Source organism: Leuciscus leuciscus, assembly GCF_965113295.1.
Source record: "Leuciscus leuciscus genome assembly, chromosome: 1".
NCBI lineage: Eukaryota > Metazoa > Chordata > Actinopteri > Cypriniformes > Leuciscidae > Leuciscus > Leuciscus leuciscus.
In genome coordinates, this window is record NC_138725.1 from 16,249,838 (window position 1) to 16,277,112 (window position 27,275).

At 40.5% G+C, this 27,275-nt stretch overlaps 1 protein-coding gene across 1 annotated transcript in view; it reads right to left on the bottom strand.

The window, feature by feature from the left end:
* The window catches only part of LOC309497882 (sucrase-isomaltase, intestinal-like), a 50,667-nt gene that overhangs the window by 12,317 nt on the left and 11,075 nt on the right, over positions 1-27,275 (bottom strand). Inside the window, exons 3-29 of the mRNA XM_082168279.1 lie at positions 25,100-25,179; positions 24,898-25,018; positions 24,655-24,764; positions 24,422-24,573; positions 22,439-22,610; positions 21,829-21,928; positions 21,516-21,628; positions 18,879-19,004; positions 18,140-18,271; positions 17,880-17,996; positions 17,487-17,600; positions 16,816-16,900; positions 16,604-16,721; positions 14,471-14,642; positions 14,164-14,280; positions 13,746-13,900; positions 13,534-13,618; positions 11,154-11,210; positions 9,492-9,616; positions 8,721-8,809; positions 8,443-8,492; positions 8,170-8,343; positions 6,104-6,253; positions 5,782-5,985; positions 3,784-3,938; positions 2,890-3,058; positions 2,465-2,561 (exon numbers count right to left, since the gene is read on the bottom strand). Of these exons, the coding sequence (XP_082024405.1) occupies positions 2,465-2,561; positions 2,890-3,058; positions 3,784-3,938; positions 5,782-5,985; positions 6,104-6,253; positions 8,170-8,343; positions 8,443-8,492; positions 8,721-8,809; positions 9,492-9,616; positions 11,154-11,210; positions 13,534-13,618; positions 13,746-13,900; positions 14,164-14,280; positions 14,471-14,642; positions 16,604-16,721; positions 16,816-16,900; positions 17,487-17,600; positions 17,880-17,996; positions 18,140-18,271; positions 18,879-19,004; positions 21,516-21,628; positions 21,829-21,928; positions 22,439-22,610; positions 24,422-24,573; positions 24,655-24,764; positions 24,898-25,018; positions 25,100-25,179 (3,339 nt within the window). The remainder of the gene's footprint in view (positions 1-2,464; positions 2,562-2,889; positions 3,059-3,783; positions 3,939-5,781; positions 5,986-6,103; positions 6,254-8,169; positions 8,344-8,442; positions 8,493-8,720; positions 8,810-9,491; positions 9,617-11,153; positions 11,211-13,533; positions 13,619-13,745; positions 13,901-14,163; positions 14,281-14,470; positions 14,643-16,603; positions 16,722-16,815; positions 16,901-17,486; positions 17,601-17,879; positions 17,997-18,139; positions 18,272-18,878; positions 19,005-21,515; positions 21,629-21,828; positions 21,929-22,438; positions 22,611-24,421; positions 24,574-24,654; positions 24,765-24,897; positions 25,019-25,099; positions 25,180-27,275) is intronic.

A 27,275-nucleotide genomic window follows, 5' to 3' on the forward strand; every position in this document is an offset into this window, starting at 1 on the left:
AGCCTATAATAGCATTGCCTACATATTTTTAAATTGTATAATATATTGCTGCCATAATAACCATTTAAATTTTCATGTGCTTTCTTCTCTTTCACATTTTTGTTCGCTGAGGTGGAGCTGCGATGAAATATTGTTCTTGTAAATACTTTCAAGCATTTCAGTAATAAAAGTGTACGTCACGTACGGTGCTCGGCAGTGATCAAAAAGGATTTAAACAGTGAATTTTGAATCTCTTCTTGAAAACGCAGAGATGTGGATTCAGACGGCAATTAAATTAACACACGACCTGTTCGTCAAAAAACAGTACTAATTTGGCCAGGGATGTTTACGCGGGTTGGGTGAGAAAAAAACACTGATATTATGGATTCGGACGGCACTAAAATCACCGACTTACCCATGTAAATGTTAAAAATACCGGACGAGCCCATGAGAAACAATATCAGCGTCCGAATAGGACTTAACTGACAGTAGCCTTTGCTTTCACTGGCCTTTAAAAGCGCTCTTTTATTAAAATACATTTATCAAATTTCATTATATATAATAATATAATTAAAATTCTAACAACAATCAGTGTAATGACAATTTTATTATTTGCATGAAAACACTTGAATTAGCCTAACTGAACACTGTCTGTGTGTATTAAAACTTCAGAATTATATTCATATAGACCTGCAACAGTGATAAGGTAAAGCTAAGAGTGGTCCAGACCAACCTTCCGAAAGTATGACTTACAGAAGGTATACTTAACTAAGAACGTTTCGGGAAACACGTATTATCCATAAGGTACAGCTTAAGGTGTAACTTAAGAACGACGTAGCGTTAAGAAGGTTTCGGGAAACTCAGCCCAGAATAATAACAGGTGTGCTCAAATTAATCAGTAACCATAGTAACAAACAAGTGGAAACAAGAAACAATGCTGAGCAAACTAAAAGCCCATGAAAATGAAAGTAAGACAAGATAACTAAATAAGTGTGACTTTATGCCCCCCTCCGAGAAGGCATGTCCTCGCACCGTAGTATGGCAGAGGTGGACGAGGAGTTGGTGAAGGGATGGGAGCAGGCAGGCAGGGAAACGGGAGTGACCGGGGACGAGCGACGGTGGCGGAGCCGATGGAGGTGGAGACCTGGATGCAGACGGTGCGTTGCTGGAACCGGGCGACATCTCAGGCTTTGGGGGCAGACTGCTTTTGTGCGACTGAGCTGCAACCACAACCCCTGAGGTGGAACTGGGGTTGCAACGGAACCAGTGCGACTGAGGACTGACGCTGAGCCTGAGGGAAAGCGGAGCCAGACTGAGCCGAAGGGGTGGAGAATTGGAGCGCAGCAGACATTTCACATGTCCATGGTGATGAGCTGGAGATGTCTGACCTAGGTGGAGCTGGTTGGCCAAAAGGGCCCTGTGGAGTCGTGAGCCCGATGGTCCCCAGTGATGCCCTGGGAGGAAGGAGTGGAGGCAGAAGAGTCAGGACAATGGGGTGATGGGCCGAGGTTGAGATATGAGATCAGAGGAGCCAGGGGATCCCCCAGTCCAGTTGGTGAATCCATGCCGCAGATAGCAGGAAGAGGATGACGACAAAACTGACTGGAAATGATGGAGACTGGGCTGAATCCGGAAGAGGAGGCGGGACCAGCCAATCTAAAGACGGTACTTCTGAGAAGGAAGGGATTAACAGGGCAGAGAACAGTCCTCTCCAATTTCCAGAATTTTACCCACAGAGTTCAGAGTGCACTCACTCACTCCGGTGGGGTGTGGACAGGGAACCCCCCAGGTTAGACTCGTGGTGCTCAGACTCTGAGTCGATGTTAGGCTTGGGTGCATTTTGTAGCACTGGCAGCTCCATCACTGGGGGCATTGCGAGTTAGGGGTTGTTGCGAGCTAGGCGCTGGGTCGTGTGGTAGGATGGATCGAGGGTAAACTCTCTCCAGACATCTGATAATGGCCTCCCTTCCAGCTAGGTCCTTTGATGTCTGGGAGGTCTACAGACTAGTGGTAATTCTCCCCGGTCCAAAACAGGGATTTTAGCATCTAATCATCGTAATTAGTGGCGGCAGAATTCCACGGTAAAATCCCAAAAAGTAAGTCCCTTTTGGGCAATAGCAGCCAACTGAGCTGCCATTTCCATTTTGAGGTCGGTTATTCTGTCACGATACTAAAAGTCCAAAGATTAAGATGAGTCAAGAGATTCCAAAACAAATAAATTTAATAAGAAAATAAAGTCCTCGAGACAGTGTGTCTAAGCATTCAGAGATTCAAGTTTTTGTTGTCTACAACGATGTCGGTTTCAAAAACTTTCACTTTGAAACCTGTTTTAAGAACTTCGTGTTTTCAGGCACCCAAAGCGCAGTTGTCGTGTAAACGAACGGCCAAAACATATCAAAAGTTTTACGTTTTGGGTTACTCTTACAGCATTCAGCACAGGTTGTGTCCGGTGGGTCACACATGTTTAGTGTGTGTTTGTACTCACCCATGGCATTGCTGTTGAGCAGGAGGACGCCATGAGCGTTTTTTGATTTCTCCAGACCCATGTAGAAGGGATGGACTCCATAACTGTTCAGTTTATACTACAGATGGGCAGAAAGAGATCAGAGTTTGAATTTGTGATGTGATTTCAGTTCTGCTCCAGACAATGTAGTGTCAATGAGAGATTTTTATTTGGCTTAAGAACAATGCAAATCCCATTTCTCTGAAGCCTACAGAAAGCAGAATGACCCTAAAATTGAAGATATCAGGGCAAAAATACCCCTGTATAAGCAATAAAATAACAAGCAATACGTGCAATATGAGACGCAATATCATTTACTTCATTCCTGAATGAATCAGCCGTTTGTGAAGTGCAGATGACATTATATATCAGGCTTGTAAAACATCAGCACTGGTTCGGACACTCACCCCTGGAGGCTGGTCTTTGGCAAACAGGCCGTATGTGTGAAAGTTGAGGTCATGATTGTAGCTGGGGTGCTCGGTTTCACCAACACCATAGACATAGTTTGAGGGGAGGCGTGTGGAGATCTGAAGGAACTGATCGGAGAATGTGAACCCTGGCACAGCAGAGTCCCATCTAGAGGAAAAGAGATTTAACAGAACTTTGAGAACACTGATAAATAAGTTCCTTATATTAAGAAGGGAAACTGTGCTTAATGGTCCTATATATTTATTTATATTTAATGCATTTTATTTAACATATAAAAATATCAATTAATTTTAACTCAAATATTAGATTCAGTTGATAAAAAGTATACCTTGAATGCAATCCGTCTGCAAAATGCATGAAAGTAAATGACATATGTCCGTCTCAGACTTTTTTTTAGTTACCTCTGTCCACTTTCATGGAGTTTTAGGTTGTATTAGTTCCTAGTTCCTATTTTCCTTTGCCACTTACGAGGTGTCATGGAGATTCAATAATTAATCACATTGTCGTTAAATACCCTCATTTGTCTCGTATTTAAGTTATAGGGCCCTATCATACACACGGCACAATGCAGCCCCATGTGCGACGCAGTGTTTTTTGCTAGTTTCAGCCCGACGCAGTTTTCATTTTTCATGTCCTACAACATGTTGTTTAAATAGCAAATGCATTTGTGCCCATTCGTTCACCCATGGGCTGCTGGTCTGAAAACGAGGTGTGTGTTCAGGCGCATTGATAACGCATTGCTATTTTGAGGAACGGAAATAGACCATTAGCCATTGACCAACTGAAACCTGCTCTAAATGGCGCAGTATTTTGTTATTTAAAGAGCGCTCTGGCGCAGCATGTTATCAGAGTAATTGAGGTGTATTACTCACATGATTTCTTCCGAGCTCTTTCTGATGACTTGGATCCCGAATGGCTTGTTCTGGATCTGAACCCTGTACAGTCTGTTGTTTTCCTCAGTTTCTGGTGTGGCCGGCAGCTCGAGGGGAACGGGGACCTCGAAGCGAGCGTTGGCTGGGTCAAAGATCTAGATCAATAGGACCAAAATCAGTTGTACTCTTGATTCCAGTCCTAAATGTATTCATCTATTTACTTAATTCCTGATTCTTAAAATCATCATTAGAGAATGGTGCTAGTAACACCAAGGTTATGGGTTCCCAAGAGAACGCATTAACAAAGTATACCTTAAATGCAACGTAAGTTGCTTGGATTAAAGCAACTTTATATTAAGTGGCTTTAAGTACTAAGTACTTACACTGAAATTAATAATTTGGTACAATGTGTACATACTAGTGATGTTACATATGACACTGAAGCTTCGATGCGCGTATCACATAAGCGACACAATTTCTAGTGAAGCCCCGTATCGATGCGTGTATTGGTTTACTAGAGTCACGTGATCGATGACAAACGAAGCCTCACTTTCTGTCCAGTCACGTGCGTGTTTCGCTTCGGGTGTCAGAAGGCTCGAACTTCAGATCGTATTTAACGAGTCATTGTTGCCTCAGTCTGGTTGATATTTTCAATTATTGATATTGACATTTAATAACAGATGATCCTATCAGACAATGTCCTTATTCATTGTGTGTGTGTGTGTGTGTGTGTGTATGTAGAGAGAGAGAGAGAGAGAGAGAGAGAGAGAGAGAGAGAGTAGGCCTACATTAAATTTTATTGAATCATATAAACTTATAAGCTATTATATTTTATTGTCACACTTTAATGGGAAAATGAATTTTTTTTAATGAACAAATCAAACACAAACATGTAAGGCTTTTATTTGTGCACATAACATTGAAACTATGGAGTGTGTTGTGGTTGCTTCATCTGCCAGAGCTTCTAACACAGGCTTCTGGCTGCTTTATTTTAAATAAGCACCAGATGGCGCTGTTCTCGCCGCTGTTCTCGACACTCTCGAAGCTTTGAATCTTTTCCCGGAACAGTCAGGGGAAAGCCTCAGAGATTCATGAGGCTTCATTTCCCCATCCCTAGTACATACATTTTACTTACTTATTGTGTACATACATGTTTTTACATTGTACTTATATTTTGAAAATACCTGCTTTCAGCTGTAATTGATGTATGTAATTACATTTGTAATTACACTGTTGACCCTTCCCTTACACCTTAACCCACCCTTAAACCTACTCATACCACGCACACCTGTCCCTAACCTTACCCGTATACCATCTCAATAGTGTTTTACAATACAACATGAAAACAATAAGTACATTGTACATAGTACTTGTCACATTCACCGTCTGTCATCGTCCTGTTCATTACACTTCCCAGAATCCTCCTTGTCTCCACACCTGAACTCACTCCCTCAATTACCCACCTGTTCATCGTCTTCATCATCCGTGTCACCTGTCCTCACCTCGTTATAGTTCATTAGTGTCTGTATTTAGTTCTCTCTGTTCAGTCTTTGTCGGTTATTGTTTGTGCACCAGCACACTGTTTCTTGTTTGTTTTTAGTTACCTCCTGTTAATAAACCTTTGTTATTTTGGTACTTCATTTGGCTTGTCTCCTTCCTCAACCCGGACCTGACAGTACTTAAAGCCACTTAATATAAACTGGGACCAAAGCATCTGCCAAATGCATGAATGTAAATGGTATATTAACTCATTGTATTGGTCTAAAGCAGTGGTTCCCAAACCTGTCCTGCCGGCACCCCAACACTGCACATTTTCTTTGTCTCCCTAATCAAACACACCTGATTCAACTCATCAGCTCATTAACCCATGTGATAATGAGCTGATGAGTTCAATCAGGTGTGTTTGATTAGGGAGACAAAGAAAACGTGCAGTGTTGGGGTGCCGGCAGGACAGGTTTGGGAACCACTGGTCTAAAGCCTACATTTAGAAAAGCATACCTTCCAGCGCAGGCTTTTTCCACTCAGGAATGTGATTTCCACACGGAGCTTGTTGATGTCTCGAGATTGGGAGCGTTGAATTGGGAAATCGGTATTGCGCTCTATATCTACAATGATGCCGCTTGCTGTTTCAACAATGTTGCTGGTGACGTAGCCGTGGGTCTCGGCGTAATAACACCAGGGCGCGTTGGGAATACTTGAAGGCTATGAAAGATGATAAAAACATTTGGAGCAGATGTTGAATCACGTTATAACAGTAACAGGAAAGACACACTTCAGCTCAAACAATGTCTTTGAATATTGAATGTCTTCGCTCTCTGACCTCCCAGATGCAGCCGCGGGCTTCACATTTGGCCTGATCCGAACCCGCTTCAGGGTAACAGTCGAATTGCCGAGTTTTTGGGTGTTTGGCCTCCCAGTTGACTGTGTAGTCCTTCCCCAGTTCCAGCTCCAGATTTCTCAGATACATCACCTAGCAGATGATGATTTATATCATGCAAAAGACAGTATGGATGTGAAAAACAAAAATGACAAATGCCGTTGCGTTTCAATAAATGAACATGTCACACGTGGTATAAGACCAAAGTCATGTTGTCTTTCCAAGAGCTTGAGCTCTTTCGCTCCCCTTCCGACATAGGAAGGGGGTCTTATTATAATATTACCAGCCCTTAATCTGCATTTTTACACCCATCAGCCGATATTTGGGATGAGATACACAGATGACATCTATATACATAGATGAGATGAATCAATGTAACTCCACAACAACTACATACATGTCTCCACTAACCATGCAGAAATGTCCAAGTGCGTCTAAAAGTTGAACTTTTCCTGAGTCTCTCCGTAAGGCTGCACTCGCTACTGGTTATTCTGAGATTCTAGATGAGTGAGATTGGCCTGTTTTGTTATTGCCGGAGTATCTGAAGCTTGTGTAAAGGATCGTCCCTCTTCTGAACGGAGGCGGAGCAAAAGCTAATTTGCATTTAAAGGGACATATGCACTTCAAAAGAGTCCGCACACTCTACAAAAGACGAAGAAACGTCAAAAAGCGAGATAATTTCAAGTTTGGTATTGAGAAAGGTCGCATGTGACCGAAACGTTTGCCCTTTTTTCCTCAGTAAAAGCACTTGAAAGGATCTCGCTTTTTGACGTTTCTTCGTCTTTTGTGGAGTGTGCGGACTCGTTTGAAGTGCAAATATCATTGTATTATTTTGTCTACGCACCTCATGTGGACTAGTTTGAAGGCGGTGAGTTCCTGGCTACTCTTCATTTAAAGGGACACACACAAAAACGGCGCATATTTGCTCCCACCCAAAAAGGGGCAACTTTGACATGCTATAATAAATAATCTGGGGGGTTTTGAGCTGAAATTTCACTGACACATTCTGGGGACAACATAGATTTCTATTACATCTTGTGAAAATGGCATAATATATGTCACCTTTAAACACAAGTCAATCTCCATTTTGGGGACATGGTTCGTTGGACTGGGTCACAGTACAAATTACGTTATGTCGGCTGTAATTTTTTAATTTTTCACTTTGTTTAGAGATGTTTCCGAATGTCAAGTTAGCAAATACATTTCGGAGAATTCTGTAAAGCCCCTTTGAAGGACGTCTATTTTCAGATGGCTGAGAAAACCTTGGCTTTTAATGGAAGTATTAGATATAAGTTTCTGTCAATTTATATGCCTTTTAGCTTCTGTTTTTGACTTCAGTTGCAATGCATGACGTATGTTTGCATTATGCTGTATTATTTAGAATGCTGAAATGCGAAAACATTGTCATTACGGTGTGAATTTTTTATAGATATAATTACAATGCAAAAACATTTCAAACATTATTTTCATTAGAAAAGAGTGTAAAATACAGCTATAAGCATAGTTCATGGTAGTATTTGTCGCGCTATATTTAAATTCTTTAGAATTTTTTTTTACAACAAATAAATAAATAAAATGTAACAAAAACTCAATGACCCTAAAATAGGCTTCATTCCTCTTTCTGTAAACATCATTTCTTTTTACAATTTTTTTCTTTTGATGTTTGAGGTGAACCGTCACAGCGATTTCTGCTTTTAATTGAGTGGCTTTAAACTATACTAACAGGCCCTGAAGTGTCTGTCAATTTATCTGCCTGTTAGCTTTTATTTTTGACTTATAATACAATAAAATCTGAAGATGCAATAACATCCTCCAAAGTGATGTTTACGTGAATATTAAATAAAAATTTACCCTATTTACTTTATATTCCTGGTCTCAATGTGCATTATACCTATTTCTGTAGGATGTTGAATAACCTATTTCAACCAAAATCAGTCAAATTGGTCACACAGTTTCATATTGACTTTGGTGGTGAATAGAAAACTCTTTTACGTTAAAACTATGACTACCTTCTTGGTGGAATCGTAGTGAAGCTGGGACTCGGACAGAGCGTCAGTAGTGATGCCGTCCGACACGAGCACAGAGGCGGGAGCCGCGCTCACTCCCATCACTGTAATGTTCTCAAACTTCAAGCTGTTCGGATCCGTGTAGCCATTGTGGGCAACGTGCATTGTCAAGACATCCTGATCCAACAGAAAAATATTACTACATTACTACAGATTACTGTAATAGATGCCATTTACAAAAATACTTCAATGACTACAATGTAATGGATGATGTACATTAGCCACAGAAAACTGGTAATGAATGTGGGAGCCGGATGAAACAGTATCTAAGAAAAATAGAGAAAGAAGTTATGAGAGACAAAATCAACTTTATATATGAGAATCAGATTTTTTTAAGAAACATTTGGATAAATCTAACAATTTAGTCTCTATAATAGGGCTCAATAATAAGGATGAACCTGTGATCAATTAGAAAAAGTGTTTTTTTCACTACATCTCATGTTCATGAGTTGTTATGAACAACTTTGAATCAAAAGCAAGTCCCTGTAAAATACCTCGAGAGTCTCCGTCATCCCAGAACAGCTCGCCTGACGCAGCCTCGTTGTCATCGAGAGCGACTATCAATCCCATGGGAAGACGCCGGCTGAGGAAACACACAACTTTCACCAGAAACTCAAGAGCAGACAGAAAACAGATCCTCTGAAGTTCAGATGGGATTGTTGTTGGTGAATAACCTCACAGAACAGCAAAGCCGGGTGGATTTTAAATATGTATATGTGATGTATTTGAGTATCAGCCCAAAAGATACGCTGAGAGATACGGTACATTTTCATTTCTACTGCCGAAGGTGTGATATATTCAGAGGGAAATAAAATCAAACTACAAAATAAACAGCTATTGAGCACAGAAAAAATTCCCTAGTGTAAAATAGAAACTCAGATGAACAGGAACGATATGAGTGAAAACACAGAGGAACAATCAACAAAAAAGAAACGTTCCAAGCAAACAAAAACCCACACATCTAAATATTTATCACACTAAACTCACATTGCAATATTAACCATGTTATAGTGATGCTGTGAATCATGTTACAACTGCTCTGAATAGTTGTCATTAATATACTATGGTAATTCAAAGAAGACTGTAACACACTCTCCAAAAAATAGCAGACACTTGGGCGTTAGATGTGTTTTATGTAAGTGGACGGAGCTGAAAGACTCGAGAGCGGATTGACTGTGTTTTCACGGATAGAGTTTAGTGACAGTACATGGTTTAATATGAGCCGGTGTATTTTTAGGGTAAATCTCCAGGTTTCCCTTCATTACCTGTATGTAGTGGTGACGTCCGGTCTCTGTACCGGCAGAATGGCTCCTCCTCTCAGGTGTAAACCAAGTTTATCAGCGGGCAAGTACAGGGAAACCTTTGCTTTACGATCTGGAATCCTTATCTCCTAGAAAAAAAAGTGGGGAAAATAATTATTTGATGCTAATTTTGTAAGTTTGCCCACTTACAAAAAAATTAAGGGTCAAAATTTTTATGGTAGGTTTATTTTACCGAATAGAGACAGAATATCAACCAAAAAATCTAGAAAAAAAACCATTATATATAGGATATAAATTGATTTGCATTTCAGTGAGTGAAATAAGTATTTGATCCCCAAGCAAAACATAATTTAGTACTTGGTGGAGAAACCCTTGTTGGCGAGCACAGATGTAAGACGTTTCTTGTAGTTGGTCACCAGGTTTGCACACGTCTCAGGAGGGATTTTGGTCCACTCCTTTTTACAGATCCTATCTAAATCCTTAAGGTTTCTTGGCTGTCGCCACAGATTTTCAGGATGATTAAGGTCTGGAGACTGGCTAGGCCACTCCAAGACCTTAAATGTGCTTCTTCTTGAGCCACTCCTTTGTTGCTTTGGCCGTGTGTTTTGGGTCATTGTCATGCTGGAAAACCCATCCACGACCCATCTTCAGTGTTCTGGCTGAGGGAAGGAGGTTCTCGTCCAAGATTTGACAGTACATGGCCCTGTCCATTTGCCCCTCAATACAGTGAAGTGGTCCTGTACCCTTAGTAGAGAAACGGCCCCAAAGTATAATGTTTCCACCTCCATGCATGACTGTAGGGAGGGTGTTCTTGGGGTCATAGTCAGCATTTCTCTTCCTCCAAACACGACGAGTTGAGTTGATGCCAAAGAGCTCGATTTTGGTCACATCTGACCACAGCACTTTCTCCCAATCCTTCTCTGAATCAGATGTTCATTTGCAAACTTCATGTACAGTCCTGTACATGTGTCTTCTAGAGCAGGGGGACCTTGTGGGTGCAGCAGGATTTCAATCCATTGCAGTGTAGTGTGTTTGCTGTTGACTGTGGTCCCAACTGCCTTGAGATCATTAACAAGCTCCTCCCGTGTAGTTCTGGGCTGATCCCTCACCTCACCTCACCAGACCGAGGGCGATTGATGGTTATTTTGTATTTCTTCCATTTCCGAATAATGACACCAACAGTTGTCTCCTTCTCTCCAAGCTTCTTGCCGATGATCTTGTAGCCCATTCCAGCCTTGTGCAGGTCTACAATCTTGTCCCTGATGTCCTTTGACAGCTCTTTGGTCTTGCCCATGATGGTGGAGATGTTGGAATAGAAGATACAGATTCTGTGGACAGGTGTCCACTAACATTAGGAGTACTTTCTTAAAGTGACAGGACTAATCTGTTTCTCACATGGGCACATAGCCAATCTATGGGAGGCAGAATTCTTGCTGGTTGGTAGGGGATCAAATACTTATTTCACTCGATCAAATGCTCAATCAATCAATTTATATAATGTGTTTTTATGTGTCTCTATCCGTTAAAATAAACCTACCATAAAAATTATAGACCCTTCATTTCTTTGTAAGTGGGCAAACTTACAAAATCTGCAGGGGATCAAATTATTTTCTCCACTGTGTATATATATATATATGGGTTTGTGGTGCTAAAGGATGGTCTCACCGTCTCAAAGTCATACCAGATGGCATCTGGGATATAGGCCTCAACAGTTTCAACACCCTAAAACAAACAAACAAATAAACAAACAAACAGGAAAATCAGCTAAACAATGACAAACATTATTTTGTAAGTTTAAAATGGACCATTATTCATTAAACTGGTGGTCATTTTTTGAAAACAGATATAGTCCACCTGTCTTGGCTTTTCAAGATTCAGAAAGGGAGAAGACGAGCGAGATTGTGTAGAGTTAGATAATGACAGAAAGAGAAGCAGCAACGAACCGAAAGAAAAGATGAGGGGAAAATACTGTACACTTCAGACTGTGCCGTATTCACAGAGCTTCACTTTTTCTACATTTTGTTATGTTACAGCCTTATTCCAAAATAGATCAAATTCATTATTTTCCTCAAAATTCGACAAACAATACCCCTGTGTCGAGCAGGACAAGGCCAAGGGCTGTGAGAGAGCGGCGGGAGGCCGGTGGTGTGATTACTAATGAGCGACACCAGTCTCGTATCTCTCACGGAGGAGCGGAGGCATAAAATGAGGAGCGACGACAGTGAAGATCGAGAGAGGCCAGGCCTGGATTTATGTTTTGTTTTATATTTTATTGTATGTGACAGCAGTCGTTCGTGAGGGGCTGCTGTCTTTTACTTTCGTTTTGTATTTGTTTATTTATTTATTAAAATGTGTGTTAACATTCGCCGGTTCTCGCCTCCTTCCCATAACAACAGACTGTGTTAAAACCCCATCATGACAACGTGAAAGAAGTTTGTTTGAAATCTTTGCAAATTTATTACAAATAAAAAAAAAAATTGCATGTACATAAGTGTTCACAGCATGTGTCCATGACACTCAAAATTGAGCTCAGGTGCCTCCTGTTTCCACTGATCATCCTTGATTGAAGTCCACCTGTGGTAAATTCAGTTGATTGGACATGATTTGGAAAGGCACACACCTGTCTATAGAAGGTCCCACAGTTAATAGTGCATGTCAGAGCACAAACCAAGTCATGAAGTCCAAGGGATTGTCTGTAGACCTCAAAGGCAGGATTGTATCGAGGCACTGCTCTGGGGAAGGGTACAGAAAAATGTCTGCAGCATTGAAGGTCCCAATGAGCACAGTGGCCTCCATCATCCGTCAATGGAAGAAGTTGGGAACCACCAGGACTCTTCCTAATGCTAAGCCTGGCCAAACTGAGCGATCGGGGGAGAAGGGCCTCAGTCTTTCTCCTCAGGTTTGTTTGAGCGGCGCCCTCTACTGTACACGTGTGAATTTGCATTTCCTTCAGCCTGAGGCTTATTATTTCACATTTGGTGTGAAAGGGTCTTTACATTTGGGCAAAATATAATTTTTTTTGTTATAAAAAAAAAGCAAGCCCAGCCCAAGTGAAATTGTAATGCATTACTTTTCAAAGTAACTTTCCCCAACACTGCTCCTCAGTAAGAGGCACATGACAGCCTGCCTAGAGTTTGCCAAAAGGGACCTGAAGCACTCTCAGACCATAAGAAGCTAAATTCTCTGGTCTGATGAAACAAAGATTGAATGGCAAGCATCATGTCTGGAGGAAATCATCACCTGGCCAATACCATCCCTACAGTGAAGCCTGGTGGTGGCAGCATCAGCTGTGGGGATGTTTTTCAGCAGCAGGAACTGGGAGACTATTCAGGGTCGAGGGAAAGATGAATGCAGCGATGTACAGAGACATCCTTGATGAAAACCTGCTCCAGAGCGCTCTGGACCTCAGACTGGGGCGACGGTTCATCTTCCAACAGGACAACAACCCTAAGCACACAGCCAAGATAACAAAGGAGTGGCTACGGGACAACTCCGTGAATGTCCTTGAGTGACCCAGCCAGAGCCCAGACTTGAACCCTATTGAACATCTCTAGAGAGATCTAAAAATGGCTGTGCACCGACAAAATCTTATCTGTAGTTAGGAAATCTTAAACCCCTCCATCAAGTTCGTTAATCAACTCTCAGGTCTGTTACCAAGAAACCATCCAACATGATGGAGCTTGAGAGGTTCTGCAAAGAAGAATGGGAGAAACTTCCCAAAAATAGGTGAGCCAAGCATGTAGCATCAAACTCAAAAAGACTTGAGGCTGTGATTGGTGCCAAAGGTGCAACAAAGTATTGGGCAAAGGCTGTGAATACTTATGTATATGTGATTTTTGTTTTGTTTTTTATTGCAAAGATTTCGAACAAAGTTCTTTCACGTTGTCATTGTAAGGTATTGTTTGTTGAATTTTGAGGAAAATAATTAATTGAATCCGTATTGGAATAAGACTGTAACAACAAAATGTGGAAAAATGTAATCGCTGTGAATAATTTCCTTGTTTGTGAAACGTGTGTGAGTGTTTGTGTGTGTGTGTTCACTCACAGGATCCAGCACAGGTGTGATGAGAAGATGTGCTCCCCACATGAACTGTTTGTGCACTGCCCAGGTTTCACTGTCAGAATAGAACCTGCAGATACACAAAAGCATATACACAATACACAAAATTCATATACACAAATTCATATGCATATTCATATACACAAAAGCAACACTGGAACTGTTTCGCTGTTGTTTGCACATGCTTCTGAACTCACTCATGCATCATGGGCCGCACTACAGTCTCTCCGCTGACGTGGGCCTTGTAGAACAGAGTGTAGAGGTACGGCAGGAGGCTGTAGCGGATCTCCAGGTAATGCCTAGAGCTGTTCACCAAGAGAGAGTCAGCGCCATATGATGCAGGGTCTTGGTCCTATTAGAAAGGGACAGAAAACTAGTCAAGAAGAGCCAAGAGAGAAATGGACACGTGGATCCTGATAATATGTTTATCATGGTGGAGAGCCATCGGTCGTGGAGACAGCTGTGGAATTATTACTCTCCGACTAAAAGGTGAAATCTTATTTATCTAATTTCATCAAGAATATCATTTTACATTCATCCTCATTTGCCCTCTCAAACTCTCACTCCAGAGGTCGAGATTGAATGTTTCTGGTTAGTTTAAAGAGCAGCACACACTTTGAACCCTTGAGCGTTGTGGTTACGGCTGAAGGGGTAAAATGCGCCGACTTGCATCCAACGTCTGCAAAGCTCCTCCGACGAGTCGTCGAAGAACCCACAGATGTCTGCACCGACCTGCCGAAGAACATCATTAGATTCAGAAAAAAATCACTATTTTTTATCTCAAGTGTTTCTCCAAAAAGCTAGGCAATTAAGTTTTATATATGAAAAAGACACCAGCAATCTGACAAATGTCTGCATTGATTATTAGAGGAGATCAAAAATGTCTTGGAAAAGACGTTTCATTTGGAGTCAAATCACTTACGTAAGGGATTCCAAAGAGGTTAAACTCCAGCATGCCGGGTATCGCCCACTTAATGTCATTCCAGGTGGCGGCATTGTCACCCAACCAGTGCCCAGCGTACTTTCCCACCCCGGGGAAGGAGGAGCGGGTGAAAACCATGGAACGGTTCTTCCCAAACACTGCTCTCGCTGCCCTGGAAGCAGAAACACAATATTAGAGTCAGTGCAGAGTCCTAAGCAAAACTTTGTCCAGGGGCCGCTGCTCATAAAACCTCCAAAATGACCCACAGCCCCTTAATCTGTTCTTTCAGAGCAGTTTCACTGTCAACAAACAACACTGAGTTGAAATATACAATAAAAAAATAATAAAATGAACAAACAAAAGGACAAATACAATAGAAAAAAAGATACAAATTAAATTAAAAAAATTGCCAACTACTAATAATGTTAAAAGTAAAACACTACATATTCTTTACCGTATGAATTAAATATAGGTCTACATTGATTCTTATTATAGTTAGTAAAGTTATTCAGCAAAGAGAAGTGGATGATTTTGTTTTTGATTAACATTAAATGACAGACAGCTGCAGGTTTATTAGGCTGCTGTCACTTTAAGACCAAATGCACAGCTCTTATACACTAACAAGCATTTGATTACTCTCCCAACACTATATGTTCACTTTAGACATAACTGACTGCGTTTAAGTGAAACTTGAACTTTGACGTATTTTTGTGTGTATTTGCCTGTTTAAGCGCACACTTGAAGCCCAAAGCAGCCAATACTTCCTTCCGTCTCGGAACGCACGCACAGAAAGCCACCTGGGTAACACCGTATCTTGTGCAGCTCAATGCGCTTTTAACTCTCTTTATTTCGTATTAAACATGTCCAGCAGGAGACTGTATATTATGACGGACACGTTACATGATTTGACTGATTTGGATGTTACGTAGGGAGGGTGACAGTGCTCCGCTTTAAAGGGGTGGTTGATTACGATTTCACTTTTCTACCTTTAGTTAGTGTGTAATGTTGCTGTTTGAGCATAAACAACATCTGCAAAGTTACAATGCTCAAAGGTCAAAGCAAAGGGAGATATTTGCTTTTAAAGAAATAACTGTTTAAGGTCTACAACAAACGGCTGGTAGGAACTACACAACATTCCTCCCGGGTTAGTGACATCACCAACCCTAAAATTTACATAAATCCTGCCCCCGGAACACGATTTATAGATGACCAAGACAGAATATACTAATCAATGACTAGAAGATAACTACACATAAGCTACATAAATTCATCAACTAACCATTCAGAAATGTCCTGTTGCTTCTACATGTTGTCACAAATTTTCAGTGCATGTGTGTGTGAGGTAAAAGGACTCAAGCTGTTGAAGCTCCGCCCCCTGTGGCGGGAGCAGCAGCTCATTTGCATTTAAAGGTTTTTGCTCACCCTCAAAAAAGTGACAATTTTAACATGTTATATAAAAATATCTGTGGAGTATTTTGATCTAAAACTTCACATACACACTCTCTGCATTATACCACCCCTTTAAAGGAAAGGAATGGAATGCAGCATTGTGTTTATCGCTGTAGTTGGAAGCCAAAAAAAAAAAAAAAAAAACGAAACTGAAATTCTATTAGTCAGCCCTAGTCATTTAATCATCTTTGACAGTAAGGGGGCCCCTGTTGGTTCGGGGGGCCCTATGTAACTATCGCACTTTGCGTAAAGGATGACCGGCACTGATTGGAGGTATAGGAAGCGCTGGCACCACAGTCAAATGACATCAAGGAGGGTATTGTAAAGACACAATGTCAAGTAGGGTGGGCTAGGAAAGCATATGACAAACACACAGGCAGGAGTTAGGCTGAATGAGGGAGGGGGTGTAGAGGAACGAAAGTAGACATACACCAAGACTGAAAACATTAACCTCCCTCCTACGACCACCCAGACCATTTATGAAATGATTCATAAACATAATTCAGAAATTGTCAAGTTTGTGATGTCACAACCATGAGCACATTAATATATGACTATCCACTGGTAAATACAAAATTGTTGTGATGTTAATCTGTATTAATCATTCTGACAAGACTGGAAAGCAGCATCAGTCAATCATAACAGAGATTATTTGCATACAGAGTGTGAAAAACCATCACTTACTTCTCAGTGGCCAGGACCATAGAGTATCCATAGAGACTGTGGACATCATAGTGGTTCCCCCAGTTGTGTTTAGCATCCATACATAAGGTCTTACTGAACATCAGGTTATCAAGGATACCTTCAGAATCCAATGGAAATCAAGAGGATGGAGGTTTACAGATGGTGAGGAAATGCTGATATGAAATCTAGTGGTAGATGCATTTCAGACTCACGTGGGGTGAATGGAGGATAGTTGAGTTTGTTTTCAGCGCAGCCTTTGATGCTTCCCTTGACGAAATTGGCCACCTCATTCATGTCCTTAGAAGAAAAACAGCAATTAGTTCAGCCATTCCTAATTCAGGCCACTAATTTTCTCGAGATTAAAGCAAAACCTTCTAGGGAGGCTTTAACATCAACATGAAATGGCATTCGTAACCATTTTGCTTTCATAATGTGATGCATTTCTGAATCAGAATATTCAGTGAGAAAAATTGTTGGGCAGAACTTGATTTTATCAATCAGGAATCGAATGGATGGCGTAAAATGCATTTCTTCAACACGGTCGCCACTAGCTTCTTGACTGTAATAATATTTGAAACATGATGCATTTTCTCTAAAACTGCTTTGACATATGTACCGTGAAAGTGCCATACAAATGAATGTAAATTTAATTGAACAGGAGTTTGATGAATTACTACTGTAAGTAGGGTCAATTATGATTTTGCGAATGAGCGGGCCGGAGCGCGTTAAGGGTTAACACATATTGATGCAGTGACATATATAGTATTGACTTGTAGGAAGTTGGAGATTGGAATCAGAACATTTGTCATGACCTTTCCACCAGGTCGTAAAATGATCAGGTTCAATATTTGGTGACAGGTAAGGATCTCTGCGGGTTACGTACAATCCAGAGAGCATCATGCTTGACTTCTTTGTGGAAACGTGAAATTTCATCAACCCACCAATCAATGCAGGAAGGGTTAGTGTAGTCAGGGAACAAGGTTTCCCCTGGCCAGACCTGTGACGGGAGAGAGAGGGGAGAATGAATGAATGAATGAATGAATGAATGAATGAATGAATGAATGAATGAATGAATGAATGAATGAATGAATGAATGCATGAATGCATGAATGCATGAATGCATGAATGCATGCATGCATGCAGATGATCAACAACAATTACTAAAACCAAACATCATGGAAATCATTGAAGTTCAGATATTTTTATAAAGAACCAGTTCTCAATCCCAAACCCTACTAAAGATTACCCAACCAGGAGTATGTTTGGAGGATCGTACCTCTCCCAGTAGAGGCGTTTGCCCATCCGCTTCAGTGACCCAAGCTTTAGCTGCATGACCCCTGTCAAGGGCTTCATAAGCTCCGTTTATCCTTCGACCGGTGGACACGGCAGGATCCTACCAAGAAGAACATGTTCTGAGGTGTTCAACTGGACAAAATCCAATTCAGCAAGTGGTTGAAATGTATAACTCTAAACTTGTTTTGGCCCACTGTCCAAAACCCAGAACTAACGTGCCAACCTATAAAATCAATGGCTCACCAATATGGTGATGTATTTCTGCCCTTTCTCATGCATGTAGTCAGCAAACTGAGGCAGCTCCGCAAACTTCACCGTATCATAAGTGAAGATCTTTTTGTCCTCCATGTAGTCAATATCAGTGTACTGGACGTCCTAGAACACAAAATAATGATGATTCAGCTTTGAGTCTCAGTGAAGTTTCCTTCTCTCACTGAATATCCTGTTTCACTTCAACGTCTACATATGGAAGTTACACTCTTAAACATACAAGTTCTTTATTGGCATTGATTATTCCGTGAAGAATCCATGCAATCTTTCCATCGCACAAAAGAGTCTTTATAGTGGAAAAGGTTCTTTAGACTATTCAAATGTTCTTTACACTAAGAAACGAATGGTTCTTTTAACAAGGTTCTTTGGGGAACCAGAAATGGTGCAATGCAAAAATTGTAGATTCACTATTGTCTGTTTGGATTTTTCTGGAAGGCTTGACTTCCATCAGCTGATGGTGAGATTCTCCTGTAGGTAATTTTCTAATATTGCTAATATCCTGACATGACTTCTTTGTTCGAATGACCTCAAACATTGCATCTTTCGGTAATCAGAGCCCCACCATCAGGTGCTAAACGCTTCTAAATGCATGTTTTCAGGTGAAATGCACATTATTCACGAATCCGTGCTCTCGATTGTGGCTTTGAGGTACTGGGTGAAATCAAGTTTTGCAGGAGAAAGCGAGGAGCCAGCTTCTGTTCCTGGCACTTACATACGGAAGGCCGGCCTGTCGATTTCTCTCCACGACTCTCTTGATCTCGTCCAGGCTGCCGTAGTCCCAGCGAGAGAGCTGGAAGCCCAGAGACCAGTACGGAGGGATGAAAGGCCTGCCGATTAGCTGGAGAGACATGAAGCCATGTTAAACACATTGAACATCAGCGTGGGACGTCACGCATCAACTCTCGTCACGAGCTAAAGTCAGTTGGCATTGATGACATTTTGGTGAGAGGTTCATGGCGTGATCCGATCAGGGTTTACTTTGCAATAATGACCATCTGACTGTTTATTACTGCTATTTGCCAATAAATAAATAAATAAATACATCAATGGACCAGTGTGTTTATAGTATCATTGATATATTATTTTAGTTTTTATTATCATTTAAAAATGTAAAAATATTATTTTTTAATTATGTTTTCGGTCTCTTTTTAATTTTAGTTAAAGTTTTAGTAATTTTGTTGCATGGGTTTGTCATTTTTAGTAGTTTTTTTTTTCATGACTACATAGTTCTTAAAAAATATATTTAAATTTTAGCTGAAATATCTATATATTTTTAATGGTTTTAGTTTTACATTTAGTTTGAGTAAATGAAAATAAGTGGAAATGACGTCACACAGTATTCCAACACAAAGTTTTAATAAACCAACAGACAGGCAAACTTAAAGCAACACACACTTAACATAGACATTACAAGACAATGAACAAAACACAGGCAGGAACTTAAATACACAGAGATGATTAACTAAACAATGAACAGCTGTGATGATTGTGTTGGTGTCCATGGTGACAGACGAGTGGCGGCAAATAAGAACAAGGAACACGAGACAGGAACGACAACAAACTAAAAGTCCTTGAGCTAAATACAACTGAATATAATGATGACACATGAAATATTGAGGTGATTTGAATTTTTTTTTTTTTTTTAAGAAATACAAATATTTTGACCAGGACAATAGTCACTTACGCAGTTTAGCCAGAGTTGTGTATCAAATTATAATATTTTACATGATTTGAATTCATAATAGTTGTATGATATTTGTAATTAATAACATAAAACTTAGTTTGACCACAGAATGCCGCAAATGACCAGAATCAGAATAAAGCATTTCAGAACATTTTTCAAATAATTATTTTCGATGTAAATGTAGTAGAAAATAAACATATTATAAATGTTTATAATTCACAATAGAATATTTTTAGCAGTCAATATATTAGGGCTGGGGGAATTAACGCGTTAATTTGCGATTAATTTGAAATGTTTAACGCGTAAAAAAAAAAAAACGCAATTGACGCAGCACTTTTTTTTTTTTGCCTCGTTTTAATGATTTCCTGTTGCGTCTGCTATTAAAAAGGCCGAAATATGCCGTCCCGCCCCTCCATGTTCGGCGGTCAGGTTTCATTCTCGGGCAGCTTTCATGAGCGGGTCTTTTCCGCTCGGTATGTGCGTCGCGCTCTGTGCTCCGCGCGCACGCGCGCGTGAGTGTGTGTGTGTGTGTGTGTGTGTGTGTGTGTGTGTGTGTGTGTGTGTGTGTGTGTGTGTGTGTGTGTGTGTGTGTGTGTGTGTGTGTGTGTGTGTGTGTGTCGGTCGGTCGGCGCGCTCTGTGCTCCGCGCGCGCGCGTGCGTGTGTGTGTGTGTGTGTGTGTCGGCTCGCTCTGTCGTTATTGGCCCAGCAGCGGCGAGCTCTCCGTTCCGTGTGTGTGTGTGTGTGTGTGTGTGTGTGTGTGTGTGTCGGCGGCTCTGTCGTTAACGGCCCAAAGGCTTCAATCATGTACTAAGCACTGGAAAAATAAAGTCCACTCAAGTAACGTGAAATTTCTCTGTTAACTTCTGTTTGCTGAGCTGGTATAGCCATGCTGGGCAACAATGGTAAAATGACCTGCTCTGATCACATGCTCTGGTAATAATAGCTTTGTAGGACTATATTTTGTTTTAATAATTATTAAAATAATAATAATAATAATAATCTGTTAAATTGATTATGTTGATTGATTATTGAAAAAGAATAATATATTGATATATTGATGTTTAATATTTTAATATAGGGCTATTTTCTGTTCCCTTTTTTTCCTGTGTTGTTTAATTAGGTGATTCTAAGTTTAAATATTGATGATTACAAGCTTGGGGGAAGCGCAATTAATTGCAATTAATTAAAGAAATTGTGCAATTAATTAGTTAATTTTTTTTAATCGATTCCCAGCCCTACAATATATACATAAAATTATTTGACTGAAGAATACTATGACTGGCCAATAAGAACCAGGTATTTTTGTAGCCTACAATAAATTCTAATATTTAGTTAAAAATATTTCCAGAGCTAAATATGTACCAAAACATAAAAATGTGAAAGAATAAACAATCTGTACAATTTATTAATATGCAAACTATCAATTTGATATTTTTTAATTATTATTTCTATGAGCTTTTTGCTTTTAATCCAATTGGAAACTGGAGAAAGGACCAGGAAATCACTCTATTTATTCTTACCACATGTCCTAGCATGTGTACCGTCTGGGAAGATCAGGAAATCACTCTATTTATTCTTGCCACCGTCCAGCACGTTGTGTCTCTAACATGAAAAAGCATTTCCAAGTGTTTACACTGGTCACTGGTGTTCTCATCTACACTCACCTGTGTGAACTCGTCCACCAGTGCCTCTGGTGTGTCTCCAAGCAGGATGTAGAAGTCCAAAACCCCTCCAATAGTCCGGTAGGTTACGGCCGGAGCCGGCTGGATTGTCACCTCTGCACACAGACAGACATGAACAACTGAAACTTCTCTCATTTGCCAACCTCATTCCAAACACTCAGACACATCCAAACGCACTATACTGTACATGCTGTGCACAGTCATCTCAAATCATGTTATTAACGATTATGACTTTAGTCCATGGTAAAACCATCGCAATGACGCAATAAAACTACTCAAGAGAGACTCGGTTTACCCATAGCATTGCTGTTCATGAGGAAAACACCCATGGATTGGCCGCTGGCATCTTCCAGACATGTGAAATAGGGGTAGTGGCCATACAGGTTGTGTGTGTCCTGGAGGAGGAAAGACATTAAGGTTTGTAATGGCAAATTTCATATATATATATATATATATATATATATATATATATATATATATATATATATATATATATATATATATATATATATATTGTATACTTTTAAGTTGTTAAGTTATTCACTGAAAATCTTGAAATCCACCCTAGACCTTCTCGGATAATTAGTGCTAAGTAGTGAGTTGTTCTAAATGATTACTTCATTAATTAGACTGATCCAGTTCTTGACTGACTTTTAATTTTAATATCAGTCAAATGACTTCAGGAGGTTTGGAATACGGTGCATGAGTTGTATGAACTTCTTTTATGATGCTTTTGTATCCTTTTTTGAAGCTTGACATCCTCAGTCCTTCAGATTGGCCAGGAGATTCTCCAAAAACGTACCTAAAACGTTGTATTTCACTGAAGAATCTAATTTGGTTTGGTACTGGTACTGGTTTGGAATAGTGAAAATGTTTGTGCGAATGATCTAAATGTTCTGACTCACGCCGTTGGGAAAAGCATCTCTTGTGAAGATAGGCCAGGTCCTCCAGTTTGTGTCATGGCGGAAGGTCTGATGGACATGCTCTCCGAGTCCATAGATGTTGTGAGAAGGGAGTTTAGCAGAGAGCTGAAGGTACTGATCATCAAAAACCAGTGGCCCAATGGTTGTGTCAAACCTGACAGAGCAAGAGGGGAAGAGAGGAAGTTTAATCATTCAGGAAGATTCACCATTGACAATGCACACCCATACCACATGAAAACACTAGAATAAAGGACAAATACTGACAGATAGGTCATCAAAAAGACCATCATCTGTAACCAAAGGAAAATAATGTCCTATTCTTGAAACCGCAGCTAAACTGATAACATATGCATCTTCTTATCTAAAACTCTAAAACAGTAAGAACAGCATTTTCATAAACATATGGCAAACCGTTGTATTCTTTGGAAGTAAGGCTTATTTCTCACTGGGTAATCCTGCTATTGAAAGCTGTTTTAATACAAACAACATTCATGAGAATCAACGTCTAATTCGGATTATTATCTGTATCTTTGATGTACGTACAGTGTAAGGTCTGTTTCACACATCTTGAGCATTGCAACAGACATCACACAGGTAGCATTTAGGTTTTATAGCTATATTTAGTATTTCTTTTGATAATGGCCATAAATTATAAAAAGGTTAACAGTTTGTTGATAACGAATAACACATTTTTTAAATGGTAATTCATTTACTTAATAGTCATAAACGTTTACATAGATGTCTTTGTTAAAAAAACTGGGCTTCTGATCATTACATTAACATAATAATGGCTGTAATTTAAACTCAAATTTTTGCGTAAATGGATTTTTTAAATTAAGTTTTAGTAACTTTAACTTTTTTAATATTGGTCTGTGGATTTCTCGTTCCCAGTATGCTTTACATAGGACTGGATAAGAAGAATAAATGTTGAAATTAAAAGTTATTTTAGGTCTTTTTTTGGGCGGTAATTTGTTGGTTGAACATAATTTTGTTAGAGAAAGATTGATGCAAACTGTTACATATGCTTCTAATAAGCAGCGGTGCACTGCTCTCTTTAAAAAGGCCACCGCATTGCTTATGTGACAGATGCAACATGCATGAAGCAGGCCTGATAGTGACTGTGACTTCAAAATTATCAAACTAGATTTGAACTCGTCTAAGAACTAGGAATCAGGACTTATTTTTGACCTGCCTGTGACATGACGGCAGACAATAACAAAATGAAACAAAGCAGTTTCCATCAATATCGGCGAGGCAAAGACTGATTGCTTTACAAAAAGCTTGATTGCATTGCTTCAGGCCGGATTCCCTGTCTTTCTGTCTTTTTGGTGCTGTGATTGCCCCTTGTTTAGTCAAAGAAACACTCTCATACCCCTTTTCCACCAAAAAAGAACTGGTTCAGAACTGGTGCTGGTTCAAAGTTGGTTCAGCTTGCGAACCTTCTCAGGACCTGTTTGTTTTTCCACTGACTAGAGAGCCCAGCGAGCGACGTCGTTACGTCACTGTGTACGTTGCCATACGTCTTAGCTTTCCCAGAAACGCTTGCGCCAACTTCAAGCATAACAATTACAATGGCGGACTACATCGTCTTTCTGCAAATGTTTTTCCTGGCTTTGTGATCCTATATTGGGGTCAGAAGAAGACGTTTAAAACACATTTGTGCTGCTCGTCTGGATTACTATAGACGGAGGTTACGTTCGAGAAGAAGTTCGACAATAACCCCGCCCCCAGCCCCCGACGTAAGTATGACGTGGTAAAAGAATGGTTCTAGTCCAGCAAAGAGTTGGTGCCGCTTTGGAACCAATTTTTCTGGCCGAGAACCGGTTCTTTGGCTGTCGAAACACAAAGAACTGGTTTGGAGTAGGCACCGGCTCCGAACCGGCACCAGCACTGCCTTGGTGGAAAAGGGGTACCAGAGTGTCAATATTTGATCTGTGTGTGAAAAGGTGAAAAGCTCCCGCTCACAGGAGTTTCTCAGGAGATGTTCTCCAAACTTTCAGTCCAAAGGGCTTCTGGATCAGCTCCAGTCTATATTTTAGGGGTCCGGTGGGAGGGGTGGAAGGTGCTTGAACATGCTCGTGAGGAACCTCAAACCTGGCTTGCTTTGCATCAGTGATCTGGTAGACAAAGAGAACATTGCACGCCATTATAGACTTCTTTACATTGACACAGTGCCTTACATCAGTTTTTAAACAGACCTTAAATCGAAGACGGTTTTCTGTCTGCATTTCAGCGTAGAAGGTCAACTCTTTAATATCAGCTCCAAATAGAGACGGAGCATCCATTCGAGTCAGCTGGGCCTCAATATCTACAGCAAAACAAACATTTTCCATCAGGTCTTGGCGAATCGTTTACTCTACTTGCTGCATGGTCAAACACAAACATTTCAAAGCAAAATGGAAAGCAGATTTGCACAACATCTTGTTTCAAGCTGAACTCACGTGTGCTGTCAGGCCTGCTTTCACTGACCACGCTGTAGCCGTGGTTTTTGGAAAAGAAGCACCAGGGGGCGTTAGCCTCACTCGCGGGGCTCCAACAGCAAGCTCTTTCCAAACACTTTTGCTGTAAGGTCACACAGTAAAAATTTAGCAAAGCATGCTGGGAGTTTGTGTGGAATGTAGGCCATATCCATATGCAGTTTACCTCGGAAGCGCCGGGATCTGGGAAACAGTCCACTCTCTCGCCATGTGGGATGTTGGGACATTCTGGAACGATGTTACGATCTGTGGATCGAGATACTTTGGTGGAAGATCAAAGATTCACATTTATCGCTGTAAAATGAACTATTCCTCGAGAACTGCTGCCCCACAGGACAATATGTTTGCCCTTGCTTAACAATTTTTTTTTTTTTTTTGTTAATAATTTGTGTCTACTATCTCTGTTAAACATTAGACAGGTCATGAGTGGTTTGCGTCTTTAAGCTCCGTATAGCTTTCTGTTTTGAATCTAGATTTACTATCAGTCCTTGTTGTTTATATAGGTAAATATAACTTACTCATCACCACACATTAAATTACTCATCACCACACATTAATCTGACATCGCTAGCTTTTATCTAAATTGTTATCACTAGCACAACACGCTAGTATTTCGCTAGCCTGTTAACGCGCCATCCGTGCCTGCCATCTTTTTTTCTTGCGCGCACTCGCGCCTTTTGAGTCCATCACACAACTGTGGTCAGGGGCGTCGTAAAGGGGGGGTAAAGGGTACCGAGTACCCAGGGCCCGAGGCGGGGGGGGGGGGCCCTTAGAAGTCAGTTTTCTATACATACATATATATGCACTAACATTTGTATAGCATTTATGTACAAATAAAAAAGTTCCTGTGCAAAACTAAACTTGTAGTAAGGCACTGGTTTGGTATAAAAAATGTCATTTTCATGCTGTGCAGGGCCCCACCACCCCTCTCGAATCAATGTAAATGGTACGACCCGCAGTTCAGGTGCTTCTGCTGCGGACCTGCGGTCGGTGAATCAGTTGATGAGACAGGAGCTGGAGTGAGCCGTGATAGGAACTAGGAAGACAGGGGAAGAGTCATGTCTTTCCTTAAGAAAGGAAAATCAGGGGCTCAAAAACGAAAAGAAAAGAAGATTAAAGAGAGAAAGGCAAATGAGGGCAAGCAGTTGCTCACTCAGTTTTTTGAAAAGAAAGGTGAGCTCCAAATGCATCATCGAGCATTGACATTGTTTTAACATAAATATCTACTCCAGGTAGAATAGCATACATTTATGTTCGTACTCTATTTGAATTATATATCAATACTACTGCCACTCCAGGCAGCTGCGCAGCTTGTCTCCTCTTCTGCTGCAGTTCTCCCCAGAGTCAGAAGTTTACATGAAAACACTGCATATTTCTCTCCATTGTCAAAATCTAACACCCGCGAAAACACAGATCGTTAGCGCCTATTTTACCGCAATGTTATGCAAATTAGCTCGCGCACGCTCTTACATTAAGTACAGGATTGTTCTCAGTTTAATGCACATCTTAATGATTGAAAATGACTTATTTTAAAAACGTAATTCAAAGACTGAATGTCTAGTTTGGCGGTTAGTGTACCCTGTGATTCTATAGTCTGCATTTATTTTAAACAGACAAATAATCATCAATTATCTTGTACTTTTGACAATAAAACAAAAATATATTAATCAGAGTGTGGCTTATTTTGTTTACATTTTAAGTGTTTTTATGATAAAAATGCAATACCCCACCCATTGGTATCACTATGGTATTTGGTACGGGGGCCCAGCAAGATGGTTTGTACCCAGGGCCCAAAATTTGGTGCTACGCCCCTGACTGTGGTGAGTAGGATCAGTCAACAAACACAGTGAGTCATGTCATCTTGTCCTGTTATTTTCACTTATATAGCCTTCTCTAATCTTTAAACTTTAATCGAGGATAGTAAGAGTGCAAGAGCTTAAGATACTGCTTTGGATGCGACTAGCTTAGTGAACTCTGTACATTGTTGGGTTCCGGCTGACGTAGAGCCCGTGCAGCAGGGCAACTGGGTGACCGTGAGATGCTGTAGTTGCAGGACAAAACACCACTCTTCCGTTCCGATTACAACATTAAACAGATTCTCCCCACTCAGTGAAACACCCACTGAGAATCCTGTTGATTGTGCCCTAGTTATTGGCGATTCTATTACACAGAACGTGAAAATAGAGACACCAGCACCATAGTCACATGTTTTCTGGGAGCCAGAGCGCCTGACATCAAAGCAAATTGAAAACTGCTGGCTAATGGGTATAGACAATTGGAAAAGTTTTTAGGGCAGACCTGACCTGTTGAAAAGAGATGGTATTCATCCCTCCTGGGATGAT